At 39.0% G+C, this 24,707-nt stretch overlaps 2 protein-coding genes across 9 annotated transcripts in view; both read right to left on the reverse strand.

Annotated features, from left to right (window-relative positions):
• Positions 1-24,707, reverse strand: part of CSNK1G1 (casein kinase 1 gamma 1) — a 230,780-nt gene that overhangs the window by 127,635 nt on the left and 78,438 nt on the right. For 3 of the 6 annotated variants that reach the window (XM_025389539.1, XM_025389535.1, XM_025389536.1), the window contains exon 1: positions 17,438-17,773. In XM_025389539.1, coding sequence (XP_025245324.1) covers positions 17,438-17,618 — 181 coding nt within the window. In that variant the 5' untranslated portion in view covers positions 17,619-17,773. Of the gene's footprint in view, positions 1-17,437; positions 17,843-24,707 lie in introns of those variants that run through there. The other 3 variants (XM_025389534.1, XM_025389537.1, XM_025389538.1) reach the window with 3 other exon arrangements.
• Positions 17,431-24,707, reverse strand: part of PCLAF (PCNA clamp associated factor) — a 113,489-nt gene continuing 106,212 nt past the window's right edge. The window contains exon 4 of one of the 3 annotated variants that reach the window (XM_025389545.1): positions 17,431-17,838. The gene's annotated coding sequence lies outside the window, so the exon portion shown is untranslated. The remainder of the gene's footprint in view (positions 17,839-24,707) is intronic. The other 2 variants (XM_025389544.1, XR_003120169.1) reach the window with 2 other exon arrangements.

Genomic DNA, 24,707 nt, shown 5'->3' on the forward strand with positions numbered 1-24,707 from the left:
CTGGTCTCAAACTCCTGACCTCAAGTGATCCACCCACCTCTGCTTCCCAAAGTTCTGGGATTACAGTCATAAGCCACTGCACCTGGCCAACTTTTAACTTACTTGATGGTGTTCTTCGTAACACACAAGTTTTAAATTTTGATGAAATTCAATTTATCTGTTTTTTTCTTCTGTTTATGCTTTTAGTGTCATAACTAAGAATCCACTGGCAAATATGAGGGCAGTAAGATTCACCCTTATATTTGTTGTTTTTTTTTTTTTAAAGAGTTTTATAGTTTTGACTCTTACATTTAGTCCTTTGATCTACTTTGGGTTAATTTTTTATTTATGGTATGAGGTAAGGGTTCAACTTGAATCTTTTGAATGTGGCTATCCGGTTGTCCCAATGCCACTTGTCGAAATAATTATTATTTCCCCATTGAATGCTCTTGGCATACCTGTCAAAAGTAATTGACCAGAGATTCATGGGTAGATGTCAAATCTATTTCACTGATCTATATGTCTACCCTGACGGGAACACCGCACTGTCTGCTTTGTAGTAAATTTTGAAATCAAAAGTATGAGTCATCCAACTTTGTTCTTCTTTTTTCAAGATTGTTTTGGCTCTTCTGGGTTTCTTGAAATTCCATATGAATTTTAGAATCAGCCTGTCAGTTTCCATAAAGAAGCCAGCTGAGATTCTGATAAGGACTGTGCTGAATCTGTACATCAACTTGGGGAGTGCTGCCATCTTAACAATATTAACTATTGAGATCCATGAATGTGGAATGTCTTACCATGTAGTTAGATCTTAAATTCCCTATGACAATATTTTATAGTTTTCAGAATATAAATTTTCTACTCATTTTGTTAAATTTATTCCTAAGTATTTTATTCTTGATGCTAATGTAAGTGAAATTTTTAATTTTTTAAAAAAATTTTGATTTATATGTACTTTTGTGTAATACTGATTTAGATTCAGACCTCTTCTCTCATGATCCATCCCCAGAAACATATTGTCTTTTAATCAGAATAATACTATTATCTCTTAAATATCTACTAGGGAACTATTTTGGCTGCTAAGATATTTTTAATTTTTATTATTATTTTGGTTTGTTTCCTAGCCCTCAGCCTTGTTCCAGACAGCTGGAGCTTATTAACACAAGTGATACCATATGAAAATTTTACTAAGACACAGCTAAAAATTTCAGCAAATATAATTTATAATTCTAATTCATATTACTGTTAACTTATACTGTATACAAATTTTGTGAAAAATTCTACATTGAGCCTTGACTCCTCAATACAAATATTTTAGAGTAGAATAAAACTATTGAAAAATATAGTTGTATCACCAATTATAAATTTTCTGTGCAATTTATACAAAATAAAATTTATCCAGAAGATACAGAGGAAGATATGTTTCTGATAATAACCTCTATTTTTATGAAAATGTTCGTGTTATTTATAATAAAATCTAGATTTAACTGGAAGCCCAATTTTATGGTTAACAGTTCCACTGCTCCACTTGAAGAAATAGAATGTAGGCATTAAAATTACAATCATGAAAACCACATAGCAATTTAGTTAATAAAAAAGCCAAATCCCAAAGTATATCCAACTTCATTTATATCAAAGTACACACATACTTGAACAAAGTCTTTGTTCTAATTTTTGTGATGACATTGCAATATTGCCTACCAAAACAAACTGCCCAAACCAACAAAACAAAAAAGCTTCATAAATTAGAATTATCCTAAACCTGTCTGTAGTCTAGATGTTCAAATCCAAAAAATTGTTTATCATTTAGGTTAATCTATTCCCTGAAGTACTTTATAAAATAAAGAAGACTGACAAGTATAAAAAGTAGCATTACAACCCTCAAAAAGGATCCCACTCTGCTGAGATATTGTTAGCATGTTAACTTCTAGTTTCACAGTACAAACATTAACCCAAACTACCTGGAATAGTCCTTTAATCAAAAAACACTTAAAATTACTTAAATCACAAAGCATTTACTGGTTCAGCTCTTTGCCCTGATAAACTGGAAAAAAATCTTACTATTCTTTAGATATGAACACCTCTGGATAAAAACAGATTGCTCCATGTTTTCTAAAAGTACAGAAAAACTACATTTTGGAGGAAAAGGGAGTGAAATCACTCTAATTTATCTTCTTCAAGAAGGGGGAAAAAACAAAACGATGACTTGTAATTCCTCCTGAGTTTTTTCATGGCCTATACAATAAAGTACAAAATCTCTATCACGGTCAAGAACAGGCTTTGCTCACATCTCTGGCCTCACTTCCTAATACAAATTCCACTGAACAACCCCTGTGGATCTTAGCCACACATGCTTTCCAGTAGTGCTGAGGTTCTTTACATTTTCTTGTTTCAGACTTCCATGCCTTTTGTATGGTGCGGCTTCCTCTTTTGAGAATGTTCTTTCACATTCTCAACCTGTGATCCCAGCCCTTTCACCTTACTGTCCAACTCAAGCCTTAAAGGTTCAACTCAGAGTGTCTTATTTGTGCAGGTTTTCTGCCATTTGCCAATTCTAGCAGAGATATCACTCTTTCTAAGCTACATTACATCTTGTATATATTTTCTATTATTTTACTTACTGCATAGCATTATAGCTACTAATTTCTAAGTGTGATTCCCCAAATAACGATCTTGGCAAAAGCAGGGTCCATGTCTTATTTATGATGTTTGTACCCCCAGGGCCTAGCTAAATGCCTGCCAAAAAACCAGATGCTCAATACAATTCGTTAAATGAATAAATGGCTAGGTAATTATGGAAATCTACCCCTAGCCTTTTATTTGAAAGAGACATAGTGTTTATAACATCCTCCACTTCGATTCTGCTCTAAATTTACTTTGCAATAGTACAGTATTAAACTTCGCAATGATTAATGTTGGGGATGATCCATCATAAAAACTAGATGGTGTCACTTCAAAGATCATTAGTTATCATTTTATACTTTATTTATATTTCTTTTTCTGGTAACATGTAATTATATTAAATGCAAATGACTATCATCTTTGTATTATAATTAGACATTTACTCTGATATCTTTTTTTAACTATTTTTTTCTAGTATGTGGTATTTCAACTATACACTTAACCAGTAACTGGTAAGACTACATGGCATATAATAGAAATAGCTATCTGTGATGTCTTGGATCTGGGCTGTAGTTCCAATTCTGCGACAAGCTGGTTGTTCTCCCGAGACCAAGTCACTTAATTTTTCATTCCTCTCATCTTTAAAATGATGACAGTTGAACTAGACAATGCTAAGGTTCCTTATAGGTCTAAAACTTTTGTTGATCTGGACTTCACATATTAAGTTACTCAAAGTTACCATAAACTTTTGGGAAGCCTGGGACCGTTCTTGTCTCATTCTAAACTTACAGTCATCTTTTTCATATTAATTGTTGCTAATCTAGTTGTCAAATCCAAAATTGTACAGTAGAACTGGTTTATGAACCATGGTCAGGACTTTTGTTCAACTCTTTGCTTATTTAAGATAAAGCTGAATCTTTATTCTGTTAACCAGCAATACATATTAGCTGCCCCACCCAAAGCATTGTGTTGTGTACAGCTTTCATCAGTATGTCCTTCAAAGGTTCAATCCAATTCACTGTTGAAGTGGATAAGACCAAAATACAGAACTCTACTGTTTAGCATCAGTGAGGGCAATGATCCATTAACTCATTCTCTTTGATGAAGATGGTTAAAGGAATGACAAATCTACTTAATTATCTTATCAGTCACCTCACATTTCTATATATGTTACCAGAATATCACAAAGTCTGTCAAATAAATGCCTTGCTGAAATAAAAATGTATAACATAGACATCTAGTTTAACATGGCAGAAAAAAATTGAGGCATTTAGCTCTATCTATTTCCAAAACCCCACTGAAAGGACAAAGGAAACAAGAAAGGACAAATAGAATAGGTGAGGAAACAGCAGACTAGAGATGTCAACATTTTGGAAGATGAGAATTGAATAAACAAATGGTAAATGACTTAGCAAAACTAAGTCATCCAGCAGAAAAGGAATCTAAACCCAGAATTACCTAATATCACTGACAAATTTTTTAATTGTTGGACTTGAGGGAAAAAAATTAATGAAAGGTATATAGATAACTAAGAATTTTTTTTTTTTTCCCTTTTTTTTGAGACGGAGTCTCACTCTGTCGCCCAGGCTGGAGTGCAGTGGCCGGATCTCAGCTCACTGCAAGCTCCGCCTCCCGGGTTCACGCCATTCTCCTGCCTCAGCCTCCCGAGTAGCTGGGACTACAGGCGCCCGCCATCTCGCCCAGCTAGTTTTTTGTATTTTTTAGTAGAGACGGGGTTTCACTGTGTTAGCCAGGATGGTCTCGATCTCCTGACCTCGTGATCCGCCCGTCTCGGCCTCCCAAAGTGCTGGGATTACAAGCTTGAGCCACCGCGCCCGGCTGATAACTAAGAATTTTTTTTAAAAATCAAGTATCAGCAATTTTTAATTCTGAGGGAAGGAATGATGGAGTCATACTAAAAAGGAAATACAATAACAGTGCTCTCATAGCTCGGTTGCAAACAATACTTCCACAGCCAGAAAGCTGTAAATGTAAAAAAATTATTGAACCAAAAAATATGACATAAATATATTGGGAGAATGTGGGCAAGGTATGTATGTCATTAGGGATGGCAAGCGTGAGAAAATCAGTAACGATATCTAATATTGAAAAAAATCAAGAAATAATATTTAGAAATAAGGAGGTATCTAGAGGACACGGATAAAATAATTGAACCACTTGCCTATAGGGTTCAGGACTTTAGAATCTACATAACCTAGTTATTGGAATTAAAGATAAATTATAAAAAATATTACATGATACTTTATAAAGTTATATATATGTGTGTGTGTGTGTGTGTGTATATATATACATTTCCTCTTGCCCTAGTAACCTCAACATAGAAAAAAGAAAAAGTTTGAATCAAGCCAGCATCACCTGCTCTTTGAAAGCCCACAACAGCTGACAGTAAGCTCCACTTTCTTTGACAAGAGCTTTGCCTTCTTCTGGAAAAGTAGGCCGTAAGTTCAGACAGTTTTTTCCTTAGGATGCATGATGACATCATGTAAATACTGCTTCTGAATCACCCTCATAAACACATCTTTCTATAAAACTTCTATTACCCATAACCATCCTACTTTCATAGTCCTCCTAAAAACTTCTAGCCAGACACGGTGCCTCACGCCTGTAATCCCAGCAATTGGAAAGCCAAGGTGGGCATATCACCTAAGGTCAGGAGTTTGAGACCAGCCTGGCAACATGGCGAAACGCTGTCTCCACTAAAAATACAAAAATTAGCCGGGCGTGGCACACGCCTGTAACTCCAGCCACTCCAGAGGCTGAGGCAAGGCACGAGAATCACTTGAACCCAAGAGATGGAGGCTGCAGTCAGCCGAGATCACAACACTGTACTCCAGCCTGGGCGACCGAGTGAGACTCTGTCTCAAAAAAGAAAAAAAAAAAAAAAAATTCCGGAATTGTTTGGCAAGCCTGGAAATTTTACCATTACATTCTCCTGGTTAACCAGTCAAGATGTCAATGCATAATCCTGCAAGTATTATATCTGTGACACTTTGAAAATTACCATATTAATGCAATGTAGATTGTGTGTCAGCTAATGTGGTTAGAACTCTTCGCTTCTACTTTATTTTGACGGATTATGCTATTGACAGAAATAATAATTCTCCAAGATCTGTTAGAACTGCTTAACCTTAACAAATTGTGCCTACGTTATACTAGGGTGTAATTCCAAAAGAAATTTAAACTACGATACTACTACAAACAAGAATCTCATATACATCTGATATTGTTCCAAGAAAATTAAAATGTACAACAAAAACAAAAATAGACAAATGGGACAATTAAACTAAAGAGCATCTGCACAGCAAAAGAAATAGCAGAGTGAAAAGACAACCTGCTGAATGGGAGAAAATATTTGCAAACTCTGCATCTAACAGGAAACTAATATCCAATTACAAGGATATTATAGCATTTACAATACTAATTGTAAGAATTTACAAGGAACTCAAACAAACAACAACAAAAAAAACCCGTATAACCCCATCTAAAAGTGAGCAAAGGACATGAACATTTTTCAAATGAAGACATACAAATGACCAAGAAGCATATGAAAAAACGCTCAAAAGAACTAATCAGCAGAGAGATGCAAATTAAAACCACAATAAGATATAATTTTATACCAGTCACAATGGCTATTATTATTTTTTGTTTGGTTGGTTTTTCCAATAAGCCTTTTACACTCTAAGGATGGCTATTAAAAAGTCAAAAAATAAAAGATGTTGGCAAGGGTGCGGAGAAGAGAGAACACTTATACACTGTTGGCAGGAATGTAAATGAGTGCACCCTTTATGAAAAACAGTATGGAAGTTTCTCAAAAAACTGAAACAACCATTCGATCCCGCAATCTCACTGCTGGGCACCTACCCAAAAGAAAAGAAATTATTACATCAAAAAGACACATGCACACGTTATGTTTATCGCTAAAGATATGCAAACAAGTTAAGTGTCCTTCATGGATGATTTTATATATATATATATATAGTCATACACATACACACCACATTTTCTACACACACAAACACACACACACAGAGACAGGCAATGAACTACTATTCAGCTCTTAAAAAAATAATAAAATTTCACGTCTTTTGCAGCAACATGGATGGAACTGCAGGCCATTAACTTAAGTGAAACAACACAGAAACAGAAAATCAAAAAACGCATGCTCTCACTTGTAAGTGGGAGCTACATAATGTGTACACATGGACACAGAATGTAGAATAACAGACACCGAAGACTTAAACGGGTGGAAGAGAGGTGAGAAATGAGAAATTATTTAATGGATACAATGCATATTATTCAGGTGATAGATAGTTACACAAAAAATCCAGACTTCACCACTAGGGAATATATCCACGTAACAACAACAACAACAACAAAATAGAATGCATTTTGTTTAAAGTTATAATTTTAATTTTTTTTTTTTTTTTTTGAGATGGAGTCTCGTTCTTGTAACCCAGGCTAGAGTGCAATGGCACGATCTTGGCTCACTGCAACCTCTGCCTCCTATGTTCAAGCAACTCTCCTACCTCAGCCTCCCGAGTAGCTGGGATTACAGGCGCCTGCAACCATGTCTGGCTAATTTTTGAATTTTTAGTAGAGATGGGGTTTCACCATGTTGGCCAGGCTGGTCTCGAACTCCTGACCTCAGATGATCTGCCCGCTTTGGCCTCCCAAAGTGCTGAGATTACAGGCATGAGCCACCATGCTCGGCCAAGAGTCCTATTTTTAATCACTTAAGCAGAAGAATAATGACATGACTTCTAAAACTTGTTTTTGTTCCATCCACAGAAGCTAAAAATTTGTAAATTTATAAGAAAACTTTAACAAGGTTACAAACATATACCGACGTTTCTGGTTAATTAGGTGTTTGGCTGATAGTTTCATTTGTTTAAAATACCATGATTTTCTAAGAAACTATTAACTTAAAAGCAAAAATTTGATTTTAAAATGCCTTCATTTTGAACTACAGAAGAAATACCTTCAAATTATGTTCCATCTTGGGCTGGGTGCGGTGCCTCCAGCCTGTAATCCCAGCACTTTGGGAGGCCAAAGCAGGTAGATCACTTGAAGTCAGGAGTTCGAGACCAGCCTGGCCAACATGGTGAAACTCCATCTCTACTGAAAATACAAAAAATTAGCTGGCTGTGGTGGCGGGCACCTGTAATCCCAGCTACTCGGGAGGCTGACGCAGGAGAATCACCTGAACCCGGGAGGCAGAGGTTGCAGTGAGCCAAGATCGCGCCACCGCATTCCAGCCTGGGCAACAAGAGCGACTCAAAAATAAAATAAAATTATGTTTCATCTTAAGCCTGCATTCTCTCAGATGATTTTCAAAAATGTTTAAAGCAGCAGAATCATACGTTTCAAATAAAATCTTATTGAAAACTCAATGTATAAAACAGATAACATGGAGAGTTCTGCCTGTTCATTTTTCTTTTCCCATCGACTTGGAGTGGAAAATAGGGGATCTAAGACTGTGGGATATAATACAAAATGAACTGCTTTAGATAGTACTCATCTGTAAATTGTTAATACTCACAACTGCCAAAAAAACAATGGCTAGCAGCAGAAATTAAAAGTTCCAATTTAGGCGGGGCACGGTGGCTCAGGCCTGTAATCCCAGAACTTTGGGAGGCTGAAGTGGGCAGATCACAAGGTCAGGAGATCACCCTGGCTAACACGGTGAAACCCCGTCTCTACTAAAAATATATTAAAAAACAAAATTAGTCTCGCACGGTGGCAGGCACCTGTAGTCCCAGCTACTCGGGAGGCTGAGGCAGGAGAATGGCGTGAACCCGGGAGGCGAAGCTTGCAGTGAGCAGAGCTGGAGCCACTGCACTCCAGCCTGGGCGACAAAGTGAGACTCTGTCTCAAAAAAAAAAAAAAAGTTCCAATTTAAGTTCACAAGTGACAGTTCAGTAATTCAGAACAGGAAAGAACAATAGGAACACCCTGTCATATAAACCCTATGTCAATCACAGAAATAAGTGTCTTACTTTAGAAGCCATGCAGGAGTGTCACAAAACAAGCTGCTACCCTTAGCCAATTTATTTACCTTTGTCAGAAGTATCCTGTGCTAATGCATTTTTGCATATTTCATCAGACACCAAAGATGGAAAAGATCAAAAAGGTCAATTTGTTGTGCCTTCATTTTCCTGTATGCAAGTAATAACATCCTCTCACCCTATCCTACTTCAAAAGGATAATATGAATATTATTAAAATTATATGCCTGCCTCTCTAGTCTAACAGGTCTCCCATAAACATACGTGCACCCCTATGTGGATATGAAAGAAATATCACCGGCTGGGTGCAGTGGCCCATGTCTGTAATCCCAGCATATTGGGAGGCTGAGGCGGGCGGATCACTAGGTTAAGAGATCAAGACCATCCTGGCCAATATGGTGAAACCCCGTCTCTATTAAAAAAATACAAATAATAATTAACTGGGCATGGTGGCGGGCGCCTGTAATCCCAGCTACTTGGGAGGCTGAGGCAGAAGAATTGCTTGAACCCGGGAGGCAGAGGCTGCAGTGAGCCAAGATCGCACCACTGCACTCCAGCCTGGTGACAGAGCGAGACTCTGTCTCATAAATAAATAAGTAAATATCACCTATCTACTTATTCTTGCAACTAAGAAGAAAAACACTAGCAATTATTTGTACATTGAGGATGTATATTTTCTTAACTCTGGAGGAATATAATCTTATTTTGATGTTTACAAGATTCTTTCCAGGCCTGATTCAGTAGAAGGCTCGAACCTTTAAAAATGAGAAAGTTCTCACAAGATTCGCCATGTTTTTCAGTTAGTATCAATCTATAAAATCTGTTTTCATCCCATGATGTCCTCCTACCTACATAATCACTATCCATCAATTTTCCCTTCTCTTAAATCTTCATAATTCTCCTTTCATTGAGGCAGTACACAAAAGACTCCACAGAAATAATCTTTCCATTGAAAATGGGCAAAGGCCACATAGAAATAATTCTTTAAAAAAATAAGCAAATATATGTAAATATGTTTAACTTCACCTATGAACACATACACATTTAAGGGATACCATTTTCTCTTATCAGACTGGCAGAGATGAAAAGATTCTTGATATTGTTTAAGATTTCTGAAGTACTGGAGGAAATGAGCCAAAGGACACACACACACACAAACTGAAACATCTTTTGGGAGGATAAACTGACAATGTGTAACAAAATTGCAAACGTACATATCCTTTGACACAAAAAGTATGCTTCCAGGATGTAGTCTAAGAAATTAAACCAACTTTAAACTACAAGGATATCGAGTAGACCAGTGCCAGCCCGTACAGGAGGTGAGCACTGGGTAAGCAAGCATTACCGCCTGAGTGTCACCTGAAAGGTCAGTGGCAGCACTGGATTCTCACAGGCGTGCAAATCCTATTACTGCGCATGTGAGGGATCTAGGCTACATCTAATACTTGATGATCTGAGGTGGAGCAGTTTCATTCTGAAACCATCCCCCACCCCTGGTACATGGAAAAACTGTCTTCCATGAAATGGGTCTCTGGTGCCAAAAAAGTTGGGGACTGCAGGAGTACTGTATTAATTATAATATTAAAAATACAAAATAATTTGTGTGTATATTGATAATGGCTAAACTGAATAATATAGAAATATTTAAAATTGATAAGATATATTTAAGTTGAAACAAGATGTTCATGCTCTATTGAGCAATAAAAAAAGGCTTTTTTTTTTTTTTTTTTTTTTTTAAGATGGAGTCTCACTCTGTCTCCCAGGCTGGAGTGCAGTGGTGCAATCTCAGCTCACTGCAACCTCCGCCTCCTGCCTCAGCCTCCCCAGTAGCTGGGATTACAGGCGCACACTACCATGCCCAGCTAATTTTTGTATTTTTAGTAGAGACGGGGTTTCACCATGTTGGCCAGGCTGGTCCTGACCTCATGATCCGCCCACCTCGGCCTCCCAAAGTTCTGGGATTACAGGTGTGAGCCACCGTGCCTGACCACTTAAGTGAATTTTTTTTAAAAAATGTAAGCAATCAGCGTATTTTCTTTTTAGAAAAATTTGCTATAATGATTTTTTTTTTTTTGCTTTGATTACTACCTTTTTCTGATTACAAAACACACAGGCTCATTTTAAAAAGATAGGGAAGGACCAGGCGCAGTGGCTCACGCCTGTAATCCCAGCACTTCCGGAGGCCGAGGCAGGCGGATCACGAGGTCAGGAGATCGAGACCATCCTAGCTAACATGGTGAAACCCCATCTCTACTAAAATAATAGCCGGGCGTGGTGGCGGGCGCCTGTAGTCTCAGCTACTCAGGAGACTGAGGCAAGGAAAATGGCGTAAACCCGGGAGGCGGAGCTTGCAGTGAACCAAGATCGTGCCACTGCACTCCAGCCTGGGTGACAGAGCGAGACTCCGTCTCAAAAAAAATAAAAATTAAAATAAAAATTAAAGGGGAGGGGGCCAGGCGTGATGGCTCACGTCTGTAATCCCAGCACTTTGGGAGGCCGAGGCAGGTGAATCACAAGGTTAAGAGTTCGAGGCCAGCCTGGCCAACATGGGGAAACCCTGTCTACTAAGAATACAAAAATTAGCCGTGTGTGGTGGTATGTGCCTGTAATCCCAGCTATTCGGGAGGCTGAGGCAGGAGAATTGCTTGAACCTGGGAGATGGAGGTTGCAGTGAGCCAAGATCACGCCACTGCCCTCCAGCCTGGGAGACAGAGCAAGACTCCGCCTCGGAAAAAAAAAAAAGCAGGGGTTGCTGCGGGGGGCGGAGAAGACGGGAAAGGAAGCATTTTAGAAAACATAAACAATAGTGAAAGACCAAAGGGAATAATTAGCCTTCTCCTGCTTAACCCCTCTACTCTTCCTTTTCCATCATTTTTCCTTCTCTCAGTCATACAAGCTCCACAAAGCATCACTCTTCAGACTTTCTATGTTCATTAACACCTATAGGGTGATGATTTCTTTGCTTGTTTTGTATTTTTGAGACGGAGTCTCACTCTGTCGCCCAGGCTGGAGTGCAATGGTGTAATCTCAGTTCACTGCAACCTCGGCCTCCCGGGTTCAAGTAATTCTCCTGCCTCAGCCTCCGGAGTAGCTGGGACTACAAACGTGTGCCACCATGCCTGGTGAATTTTTGTATGTTTAGTAGAGACAGGGTTTCGCCATGTTGGCCAGGCTGGTCTCGAACTCCTTACCTCAGGTGATCCACTCGCCTGGGCTTCCCAAAGTGGTGGGATTACAGGCATAAGCCACTGCACCTGGTCTGGTGGTGATTTCTTAATCCGTATCTCAAGCCTAACTTTCTAAGTCTCAGATATACATTTCTGCACATGTGTCACACAGTCCTCAAATATTCACAAACTATCTTACTTGCCTTCCCAACCACTCTCTCCCTAGTCCTATGTTTTCTATCTCGATTAACTCTTTTATGCCTAGTGTTCCACTATTGGAACACTAGGCTGGTGGGGGTTAGTTATATCCTACTGCTCAAGGTCATCACCAAGGTCTGATTTTTCACAAAAAAATTTGCAACCTCCAGCATAAATGGGTTTACATCTTCCTCATTTATAAGGTCTCTTCAAGCTGGCACATTTAGTCATCTTTGACTCCTTCCCATCATATAATTAGTGACTAAATCCTGCCTATAGTCTACATCTAAAATTTCTAATTTACCCTGTCCTCTCCTCTCTCCATCTCACTTCCATTTTCAGATATAAGACCAAAGGCCCTGCTACTTCTGACCTAGACAATTCAGCCTTTCTTGAGTACCCATTACATACCACACACAGTGAAAGGAATTAGAATATGAGGACTAATAAAGCAAAGTAATACCATTACACCTATCTTGGGAGAGAGAAATGGAAGAATAAAGTACAACATGATAAATATTACAATTAGAGCAAAACCTACAAGATGTCAACTTCTTTCCTATTTGATCTAATCTTACAATACAACCTGAATTCTCTTTCTGGAATATAAACTAGATCATGTCACCGTGTTGTAAGACCTCTGATGATTCAACCCCATTGCCTACAGGATAAAGTCCAAATGCTTTAATATATGCAAACACTTCACAATTTCATCCCAACTTACCTAAAAACTTCATTCTATTACTTTTCTTTCACTTCACATCCTATGACCCAGTCACGTATAACTAAATGCTGCTGTGATATGCTGGGCACTTGCATAATATCTAGTGATTGTGTATCCTGCACAAGTTCTTCTTCCTTATGTCTACCAGCAGAAATCCTGTCCTATCATCAAATCAAACCTCCTCTTTGAAGCCTTTATTAACCTTCTCTGCCAACGTAGTTTCTATACAATCTGGTTTTTTGTTTGTTTGAGACAGGGTCTCACTCTGTCACCCAGGCTGGAGTGCAGTGATGTGATCTTGGCTCATGGTAGCATCAGGCTCCCAGGCTCAAGCCATCCTCCCATTTCAGCTTCCCAAGTAGCTAGGACTACAGATGCATATCACCATACCCAGCTAATTTTTGTATTTTTTATAGAGACGAGGTTTTGCCACGTTGCTCACACTGGTATTGAAATCCTGAGCTCAAGTAATCTGCCTGCCTTGGTCTCACGAAGTGCTGGGATTACAGGCATAAGCCACTACACCCAGCCCACAATCTGCTGTATTATCACTTTGTATTGCAACTTGCTTTTTTCTATCTACCACTAGACTGTGGTATTTGTAGGGACAATAACTATATCTTGTTATTTCTATCCTTCCCAGAGTCTAGTATCAGTAAATATTCAAGAAATAGTTGTTAAATGTATAATGGGGGCTGGGTGCAGTGGCTCACATCTGTAATCCCAGCACTTTGGGATGCTGAGGTGGGTGGATCACCTGAGGTCAGGAGTTCAAGACCAGCCTGGCCAACATGGTGAAACCCCGCCTCAACTAAAAATAAAAAATTAGATGGGCATGGTGGCACACACCTGTAATCCCAGCTACTTGGGAAGCTGGGACAGGAAACTATCACTTGAACCTGGGAGGCAGAGGTTGCAGTAAGCTGAGATTGTGCCAACACACTCTAGCTTGGGAAAAAAGAGTGAAACTCCACCTAAACAAAACAAACAAACAAACAAACAAACAAAAAAGCTGTAGAAAGGCCGGGCGCGGTGGCTCAAGCCTGTAATCCCAGCACTTTGGGAGGCCGAGGCGGGCGGATCACGAGGTCAGGAGATCGAGACCATCCTGGCTAACATGGTGAAACCCCGTCTCTACTAAAAATACAAAAAACTAGCCGGGCGTGGTGGCGGGTGCCTGTAGTCCCAGCTACTCGGAGGCTGAGGCAGGAGAATGGCGTGAACCTGGGAGGCGGAGCTTGCAGTGAGCCGAGATCGCGCCACTGCACTCCAGCCTGGGTGACACAGCACGAGACTCCGTCTCAAAAAAAGAAAAAAAAAAAAAAACCAAAAAAAACCAAAAAAGCTGTAGAATAGGGTGGAAACATTTGCAGAGAACCAAAATGCACTATCGTTACTTTTTTTTTTCTTTTGCTGTTTGGAATCAATAGGTGTACTATGTGCCACCACCCCCACATAAACCTGGAGCCCAAAGGAAAGTATGCTTTATTTCCCCCCTCTTCCTATTCATCAGCTTTTTATCCTTCCATCTCATAAATAACAGTAAACAAGACAGAAAGAACCCCTGCCCTCTAAAGGGCTTATATTCAAGTAAGGAGAGGCAATTAATAGGGAAACATACATATATATGGTCATTTCAGATAGTGATGAATGCAATGAATAAAATAAAGCAGTTTGACGAGACAGAATGTGCTACAGGAGAAACGTGCTATTTTAAATGGGAATGAGGAAGAAGTGATAGAATGTTTCTCTGAGAAGGTAAGACATAAGCTGAGGCCTAAAGGATGAGAAACAACCCACTATGCAAAATTTTAGGGAAATAATTCTGCAAGCAGAAGGAATTGCAAGTGTAAAGTCTCTGAAGCAGAAATGCACATGGTTGGTCAGGCATGGCGGCTCACATCTGTAATCCCAACACTTTGGGAGGCTGAAGCAGGAAAATTGCTTGAGGCCAGGAGTTCGAGACCAGGCTGTGAAACATCATCTCTACAAAACATTTAAAAATAAAAAAATAAGCTGGGTGTGTTCTTATGCACCAGCTATTAAGTAGGCTGAAGTAGGAGGATCGCTTGAGTCCAGGGGCTGGAGGCTGCGTGAGCTATGATCATGCCACTGTACTCCAGTACGGGCAACAGAGCAAGACCCTGTCTCAAAAAAAAAAAAAAAAAAAAGAGACAATAAGAAGAAATGCACTTGGCTGTTTGAGAGACTGTGTGTCTAAGAAAGGAAATTAGTTTAGAGAAGCAGGGCCTTGTAGGTGGTAGCCATGATGGAGGCCTGACTGCACCTGCCTTGACTTTGGAATTTTGTAGGATACAATCTTCTCCTCAGTAATATTAAAGCAATAAAATGACGGAATGCAGTATGCAGCCCGCTCTATTGTTAGGAAGAAGCCAAACAATTCTGAAAGTATCTTTTCTAGATACAAGGCCATAACGGTATGGTCCCAGGGCTAATGAAAACTTGACAAGCAGAGAAGAGTAAAAGCACCTGAAAAGAAAGACAAGTTCTTCTGACTACAAGCAAGTCCAAATGAGAAACATCAAAATTATCTCAGATTCAAAGAGGAAACAAAACACAATACTACTCTGAAAATACATATGGGCTATAAATGTAAGCTTTTAACTGAATGAATTTTTCCATTCCCATGTAAACTTATAATACAAATCTAGACTAAAGTGATTAAATAGATTTCCACTTTTAATTCACCAAGGTTTTTCTTCACTTTCACAGAAATGAAACAATTGTCTGATGTTTTGAGATTTCAAAGATTTAGATGCATTAGAAACTGCCTCTTAGCTATCATTTTGTGGATGTTTGTGTCATAATTATTTAATCCATCCAAGTAGTACTGTGATGTTAAAGTCAGTCTATGACATGAAGAAATATTCACAAAACTATTCATTAAAGCAACTCTGTAATTGCTAGAAAGTAAAGCAGTATGAAATTACACATCTTACTCCTATTATAAGTAGCATCTGCTGGCTTTGCTAACCTGAACACAATTCTGAATATAAAGACCCTTTCATTACCCTAATTAAATCCTAAATCTCCAGGTTACCAGCCTTCTAACAGTAAAAATAAATCCATTCTCATCATTCTTAAATTCAAATGGTCTCTGACTAGTATGGTGATGTTTCTCCAAGGTTCTCTATGAGGGATCAGAGGTAAGATTTTGTCCATGTTCTCTATGCAGGACCATCATAAATAGCAGAAGTGGTCAGGCGCAGTGGCTCATGCCTGTAATCCCAGCACTTTGGGAGGCCGAGGCAGGTGGATCACTTGAGGCCAGGAGTTCGAGACCAGCCTGGCCAACATGGCAAGAGCCCGTCTCCATAAAAATACAAAAAATAATAATAATAATAAGCTGGGCATGGTGGCATATGCCTGTAGTCCCAGCTACTCTGGAGGTTAAGGCAAAAGAATCACTTCAACCTGGGAGGTGGAGGTTGCAGTGAGCTGAGATGGCATCACTGCACTCCAGCCTGGGTGACAGAGCAACACTCCATCTCAAAAAAAAAAAAAAGGAAGTAAGAGAGGTAAAAACATAATTACATTATGTTCCCACCCTCCCACCATTCCCCACAAGAGCCAAAGTTTCTTAAAATGAGTCTTCATATTAATCCACAGTCTCAAGAGCTATGAAGAAAAAGAAAATACTTTAGCCTCAAAGATGACCCTTCCACATTCTCCAAGCTAATCTCCAACTTCATATACATATATATATTTTTGTTTGTTTGTTTGTTTGTTTGTTTTTGAGACAGTCTTGCTCTGTCGCCCAGGCTGGGGTGTAGTGGCCGGATCTCAGCTCACTGCAAGCTCCGCCTCCCGGGTTTATGCCATTCTCCTGCCTCAGCCTCTGGAGTAGCTGGGACTACAGGCGCCCACCACCTCGCCTGGCTAGTTTTTTGTGTTTTTTAGTAGAGATGGGGTTTCACCATGTTAGCCAGGATGGTCTCGATCTCCTGACCTCGTGATCCGCCCTGTCTCGGCCTCCCAAAGTGCTGGGATTACAGGCTTGAGCCACCGCGCCCGGCCTAACTTCATATATTTATACAGCCTTCTGTTTTCTCTATCTCACTCATCAAGGGAGAGCCATTAAAAAGTATATAAATGGCTGGGCGCAGTGGCTCACTCCTGTAATCCCAGCACTTTGGGAGGCCGAGGCGGGCAGATCACGAGGTCAGGAGATCAAGACCATCCTGGCTAACCCCATCTCTAATAAAATACCAAAAAAAATTAGCCGGACGTGGTGGTGGACGCCTGTAGTCCCAGCTACCTGGGAGGCTGAGGCAGGAGAATGGCGTGAACCCGGGAGGCAGAGTCTGAATTAAAGCAAGCCTTATGCCCTTCTTAAAGGACCAACAGCATCTGCATCACCTGGAGTTTGCAAAAATATGCAGAATCTGGGGCTCCACCTCAGACCTCCTAAATCAGAGTCTGCACTTTACTGATACCTGTATGCAACTCTATGTTCATCAGAAAATCTCAGAACTGGTAGAAAATTTAAAAGCCCATTGCACACACATAAAGACAGATGAGCCCTGGATAACAAATAATTGATAATGACCATAGTGCCCCTTCATAAATTATTTCCTATAACAATAGGTTCTCCTTAAGAAACATTTCTTGCAAAACTACAAACGGCTTGTCTTGAAACACACCAAGGCTTATTATAGGTATTGTTGTTAGTAGAAGTCACTGACATAACCAAGTTCTTACCTAATCTGAGCTCTCCGAAGTTCCCACACCCTATCTTCTTGCCAACCCTGAAGTTGGGTCCCACCATAAGAACCCCAGAGGATGACGAGGAGCCAGATGGTCGAGAGCAGTGTGCACTCCTTTGTGCCATGGGTTTAGTTGTCCGTTGTCTTTCATCCTTTTCCCTACTAGGATGGTCCATGATCCTACAGGACAAAGTCTCCGTACAGCAAGTAGCTTCAGTGTGTATACCTCTCTTCAATACAAAAGTATGTCCAAATAAATTGTAGTCAGAGAAAGGTAAGGAGTTCTTTTAGCACCATATTTGTTTCTAATGTATCTCCGGGAGATGAAAAACCATTGATTTGTTCCCGTATGAAATGTAGTCACTAGGTCTCAGGCTTAGTTGAACATCTTGTAACCTAGGTAAAAATCAAGAAAACACGTAGTTAAAAATTAAATTTTAAAACAAATTCAGAAAGTCTCTACTAATTAGAATGAATCCTATCCAAAGGTGAGCAAAATGCATAGCTTCCTGAAATGGGTTTTGGTTTTCTATCCTCCAACAGTTTAACATCTAGATTAGTTATTCACATGGTATCATAAGCTCAGGAGGCTGCAAACCATAGAAGCTAAGGAAACACACAAGCCTTAAATATAAAATGCTTTCTTCTAGTAATGTACATATGACCAAAAAGAAAGACAATTGTTGTTTTTTTCATCACTGGCTAACAGAAATACATAGCAGTGCTGAAACCAAGTTAAAGAAACTGAGGACGATTTAACTTTAAGCTCTTCCTTTTAATTTTGCCAAGACTTATAAGAAATTAGACTATTCACTGCCCCATTCCCCTATCCCCACCATTTACCAAGTACCGGCAAGAATTATGTATTCTACACTTACCAATCAACACAGACAACCTCTATGAAGGAATTTCCAAAACTCTATTGGTATTAAGTAGTCCTAAAATTCTGAAAAGCTAAACTTTTGGTGGTTTTTGCTGTATACTGAGTATGCAATGACAGAGCGCCAAAAAGAGATCCTTTGCAGAACCCCAAAGTGAAAATAAAGCAAAAAAACAAAAACAAAAACAAAAAATCTTAAACATAACATTCATCTCTACCAGAATTCTGCAGTGTCCAAATTCAGGACTGAGCCCAGCACAAATGTTTGCAATGAGATAATTTTGATGCTATATTTGATTATCCATGTGAGTATTCTTAACAAAAAAAAAAAATGCTGTTACCACTAATCACATACTAAACACACATTTATATTTCACTTTCATAAATGTTTTCCTTCAAACTTAAGGGAAGAGAAGGCTGGGTGTGGTGGTTCACGCCTGTAATCCCAGCACTTTGGGAGGCCAAGGCAGGCAGATCACCTGAGGTCAGGAGTTTGAGACCACCTGGCCAACATGGCAAAACCCTATCTCTACTAAAAATATAAAAATTAGCTGGACGTGGTGGCAGGCACCTGTGATCCCAGCTACTCGGGAGGCTGAGGCAGGAGAACAGCTAGAACCCAGGAGGCGGAGGTTGCAGTGAGCCAAGCTCGTGCTACTGTATTCCCACATGAGTGACAGAGTGACATTCTGAGAAAAGGAAAGAAAGAAGGAAGGGAGGGAGGGAGCAAGGAAAGAAAAAGAAAGACAGAAAACTTAAGAGAATTAGAACAAATGTTTGGTTATCATCACCAGTTACACAACAGAGCAAAGATGCCTACACTCTAAACTTCCTGAGGATACCTGTAATTCCCTACTAAAGTAACAGGCAAAAAGCTGTCAGCTGACTGTACAAGTGGGCACATAATCCAATAATACAATCTGCTTGCTTTATTTATTTACTTTTGACATGGAGTTTCACTCTTGTTGCCAAGGCTGAGTGCAATGGCGAGATCCTCCACCTTCCAAGTTCACGCGATTCTCCTGTCTCAGCCTCCGAAGTAGCTAGAATTACAGATGCCTGCCACCATACCCAGCTAATTTTTTGTATTTTTAGTAAAGATGGGGTTTCACTATGTTGGCTGGGCTGGTCTCAAACTCCTGACCTCAGGTGATCCACCCATTTGGCCTCCCAAAGTGCTGGGATTACAGGCATCAGCCACCGTGCCTGGCTTCTGTTTGCTCTATTATAGTTTAAATAAACTGCTTATTTTCATTTTTTGTTTGTTTTGCTTTACAATAGATTTCCATTTATAATGTATATTCTGTAAAGGAAAAAAAATCAAAGCAATGAAAGGAGGTCAGCAACTACTGAACTTCCTACATGAACAACATTAAGAATTCATATTTCCTTATCGTTTCTCCTATTTCCAACTATATCCATTATCCCCTGATTATCCTCGTCTTTAATCCAAATCCCTCAAATGATATTAGAAAGAGAAAAAAAATCATAATTACTGGGAGTATGTCTATGTGTGAGACTGCCAACTATATTTCCTTCCATTATAAATTAATATGAGGACAGAGGCAGAATGTGTCTTAGTCCAATTCAGTGAATTTATAAGTATTCAAGAACTCACAAATTTTCAAAAATTATCACTATGATAGCCTCATTTATAAGATCTGGAAACTGTATTACATTGTCTATTTCTCTTCACATTTTTCATTTTTGCTCACTCTGTTTCTTCCAACAAATGGATGTTATTTTTATAATACTTTGCATTAATTTCTTCCATTGCACTTAGACTAGTATAACATTAGGTGGACTAATCACACATAGCCCTCATTATCCATGTTTACTTACATGTATGTATTAGAAGAATTAGAATTCTAAAAACCTGTAGAAGCCAGGTGCAATGGTATATGCCTATAGTCCCCAGCTACTTGGGAGGCTGAGATGGGAGTACTGCTCAAGCCCAGGAGTATAAGGCTGGAATGTGCTATTATCATGCCAGTAAATAGCTACTGAACTCCAGCCTGGGCAACACAGAAAGACCCTGTCTCTAAAAAATAAAAAATTAAAAAATTAAAAATTAAATTTAAAAAATATATATTAAAAATTTAAAAAAAAAAAACCCTATAGAAAGCCAAAAACTGTCTGGGCGTGGTGGCTCGTCCATGTAATCCCAGCACTTTGGGAGGCCAAGGTAGAAGGATTACTTGAGCCTAGAAGTTTGAAATGAGCCTGGGCAACATAGGGAGACCCCATGTCTACAAAAAATTTAAAAATTAGGGCCAGGCACGGTGGCTCATGCCTATAATCCTGGCACTTTGGGAGGCCAAGGCGGGTGGATCACCCGAGGTCAGGAGTTCAAGACCAGCCTGGCCAACATGGCGAAACTCCGTCTCTACTAAAAACAAAAAAATTAGCCAGGCGTGGTTGTGCCGGCCTGTAATCCCAGCTACTCGGGAGGCTGAGGCAGGAGAATTTCTTGGACCCAGGAGACGGAGGTTGCAGTGAGCCGAGATCGCGCCATTGCACTTCAGCCTGGGCGACAAGAGCAAAACCCCGTCTTAAGGAATTAAAAAAAAAAAAAGCTGGGCATGGTGGTGCACACCTGTGGTCCCAGTGACTTGGGGAGGCTGAAGTTGAAGGACTGCTTGAGCCTGGGAGGTTCAAGGATGCAGTGAGCCATGATTGTGTCACTGCACTCCAGTATGGATGACAGAGCAAGACCCTGTCAAAAAAAAAAAAAAAATAGTCAAAAATCTCACTCAGCTGGGGAAAAATGTTCATAACACCTACTTGTAGAACAGAACAATCACTTTACTTCCCACAACCATGACAAAAACTGACACTAAAGGTGCTGTGTCAATTTTCTAATCTATGCATGGGACATAAGCATTGCTCAATCTATAATTATGAAAGATGAGGCCGGGCACAGTGGCTCATGCCTAAAATCCCAGTACTTTGGGAGGCCGAGGTGGCCAGATCACCTGAGGTCAGGAGTTCAAAACCAGCCTGGCCAACATGGTGATGCCCTGTCTCTACTAAAAATACAAAAAAAAATTAGCCAGACATCGTAGTAGGCGCCTATAATCCCAGCTACTTGCGTGGCTGAGGCAGGAGAACCGCTTCACCTGGGAGGCGGAGGTGGCAGTGGGCTGAGATCGCGCCATTGCACTCCAGCCTGGGCAAAAAGAGCGAAACTCCACCTCAAAAAAAGAAAGAAAGATGAATAATATCCAATACTACTTTATGTGGCATCTCTCATTTAAGAAATTAAAGTTACTAAGTTTTTTAGAATCCTATTTCTTTATCACTACCCTCTGCTCAATTACAAACTCTTTGGCGTATCATTTGAACTCTCTACTTAAATTCATGTAAAACAGTATATGGGAGGTTTCATGAAGTCTAAAAGAAAATTAAGTCATATTATAAAAGCATCAAAAAAAGTTTCACTAATTTACTGTTTGTGTATTTCAGATTCTCATATATTGGCTTTATCAAAAGTGAGGCACATAAATATTTAAATTTCAAAGTCAAAACACTCTGGGTTTTTGTTAATAATCAAAAGAGAGAGTGCCAGGCTTCTAAATCTCTCTTCTTACACAACTTATGATGAACTTATTTATAGGTATAGGACTGCTGGATCATATGGTAAGTGTATGTGAAACTCAAAAGCAAACCAGGCTCTTTCTGATCTACTACTTCTTCATCCACCACATATTGCTTTTAGTCCTCATGCTTGCTGTTTCTTGGTTATGAGTTTCAGCTTCAGGCATCACTTCCCATGCTACTGTCCAAAACAGAAATAATACGACAAAAACAAAAGTCTTTCTCCTTGTCTTTTTTCTTTTAAATTTTTTTGGTCAAGGATAAAAATTATTCTAAGAAACATCCCAACAAATTTCCCCTTATGTTGGGTTGCCAATGGTTTTTGTACCAATATCTGCTATTCCAATTTGTAAGCTTTTCAAAGAATGAGATCAAAGCCTAACCTGATGTTTAAAACACAGAGTAAGTTTCAAAAGCAGTATCACACCCAGGGTAAGTATTTAGCAAACATTAAGCAAAAATGGTATCTGTGTGCTCATGTGCACACATGAATATGTGTTTATAAAACTATCAAAAACTATAGGACAAATTAAAAGACACTGTAGGACAATTTAAGTACCAATACAAGGCTTGAAATGCATTTAAGCTAAAACAAAACAAAACAAAACAAAAGGCCAGGTGCAGTAACTCATATCTGTAATCCCAGTGCGTTGGGAGGCCACAGTGGGAGAATCACTTGAGCCCAGGAGTTCAAGACCAGCCTGGGCAACAAAACGAGATCCTGTCTCTACAAAATAAAAATAAAAATCGGCCAGGCAAGGTGGTGCATGCCTATGGAACCAGCTACTGAGGAGGCAGAACTGGGAGGACTGTTTGAGCCCAGGAGTTCAAGGTTGCAGTGAGCTATGATAGTGCCACTGCACCACTTCAGTATGACCCTGTCACCAAAATAAATAAATAAATAAAGATAAATAAATAAACAACTACTATAAAGCTACAGCACTCAAGACAGTGTGGTATTGACAAAAAATAAAAATAAATACACAAATCAATGGAACAGAATGGAAAGTCCAGAAATAGATTCAAACAAATATAGTCTATTCATACAAAAATAGATTCACACAAACATACCAATCTTTGTCAAAGGAGCAAAGGCAATTCAATGGAGAAAGGATAGTCTTTTTAACAAATGGTGCTGCAACAGTTAGATATATACTTGCAAACAAACAAAAATAATCTAGACATAGACCTTACATCTTTCACAAAAATAAAATCAAAATGGATCACAACCTAAATATAAAACACAAAATAAAACTCCTACAATATACCATAGGAAAAAATCTAAATGACTTAGGGTTTGACAATGACTTCTTAGACATACCAACAAAAGCATGATCAATGAAAGAAGAAATTGTTAAGTTTAACTTCACTAAAATTAAAAACTTCTGCTCTGGGGAAGACACTGCTAAGAGAATGAAAAGACAAGCCAATGATTAGGAGAAAATATTTACAAAACACTTACTTGATAGAGAGGCCTGTTATTTAAAATATACAAAACTCTTAAAACTCAACAATCAGAAAACAACCCAGTTAAAATATAAGCAAAAGATTTGAATCAGACATCTCATCAAAGAAGATATACAGATGGAAAATAAATACATGAAAATATGCTCAATACCATAGGTCACAAGAGAATTGCAAATTAAAACAATGATACCACTATACACTTACTAGAATAGTGAAAATCCAAAACACTGACAACATCAAATGCTAAGGAAGATATGGAGCAACAGGAACTCTCATTCACTGCTGGTGAGAATGCAAAATGGTATGGCTATTTTGGAAGAAAGTTTGGCAGTTTCTTATGTAACTAAACATACTCTTACCTATGACCCAGCAATCGTATTTCTTGGTATCCACCAAAATGAAATGAAAACTTAAGTCCACATAAAAACCACCACCTAAATGTTTACAGCAGCTTCACTTGCAATTGTCAAAAAATGAAAACACTAAGATTTCCTTCAATAGGTGAATGAATAAACAAATTTGCAGTATAGCTATGCAATGGAATACCGTTCAGTAATAAAAAGAAATGAATTATTCAAAGCTACAAAAAGACATAGAACAACCTAAAATGCATACTGCTAAGTGAAAGAAATCCATTTGAAAAAGCTAAATACTACATTCCAAATTCATGACATTCTAGAAAAGTCCTAACTATGGAGATGGTAAAAAGATCAATAGTTGCCAGATATTCTGAGTGAGGAGGGGAGCGGGTGAACAGGTGGAACCCAGGGGATTTTTAGAGCAGGAAAACTATTCTGTATGATACTGTAATGGTAGATGCATGCCATTATACATTTGTCCAAATCCCTAGAATGTATAATACAAATAGTGTAATACATTCTATCTAATGTAAACTACCAACTTTAGTTAATAATGTGCCAATATTGGTTCATTACCTACTACAAACATACCATAGTAATGCAAGACGTTAATAATAGGGGAAAACGGGGGTGGAAGAGTGTTAGGGAATATATAGGAACTCTGTACTTTCCACTCCATTTCTCTGTAAACCTAAAACTGTACCTAAAGAATTTAAAAATAAAGCCTGTTAATTAAAATAATAATTCTATCTAAAAAAAGCAACAAGAAACTTAGGAAGCTATATTACAAAACCTGTATAAAAAAATCTATGCTCAAAACTACAAAATACTGTCCAGGCGCGGTGGCTCACGCCTGTAGTCCCAGCACTTTGGGAGGCTGAGGCAGGTGGATCACTTGAGGCCAGGAGTTCAAGACCAGCCTGGACAACGTGGCGAAACCCTGTCTGTATTTAGTATATACT

The sequence above is a fragment of the Theropithecus gelada genome, chromosome 7a (genome assembly GCF_003255815.1).
Source record: "Theropithecus gelada isolate Dixy chromosome 7a, Tgel_1.0, whole genome shotgun sequence".
In the NCBI taxonomy this organism is placed as follows: Eukaryota; Metazoa; Chordata; class Mammalia; order Primates; family Cercopithecidae; genus Theropithecus; species Theropithecus gelada.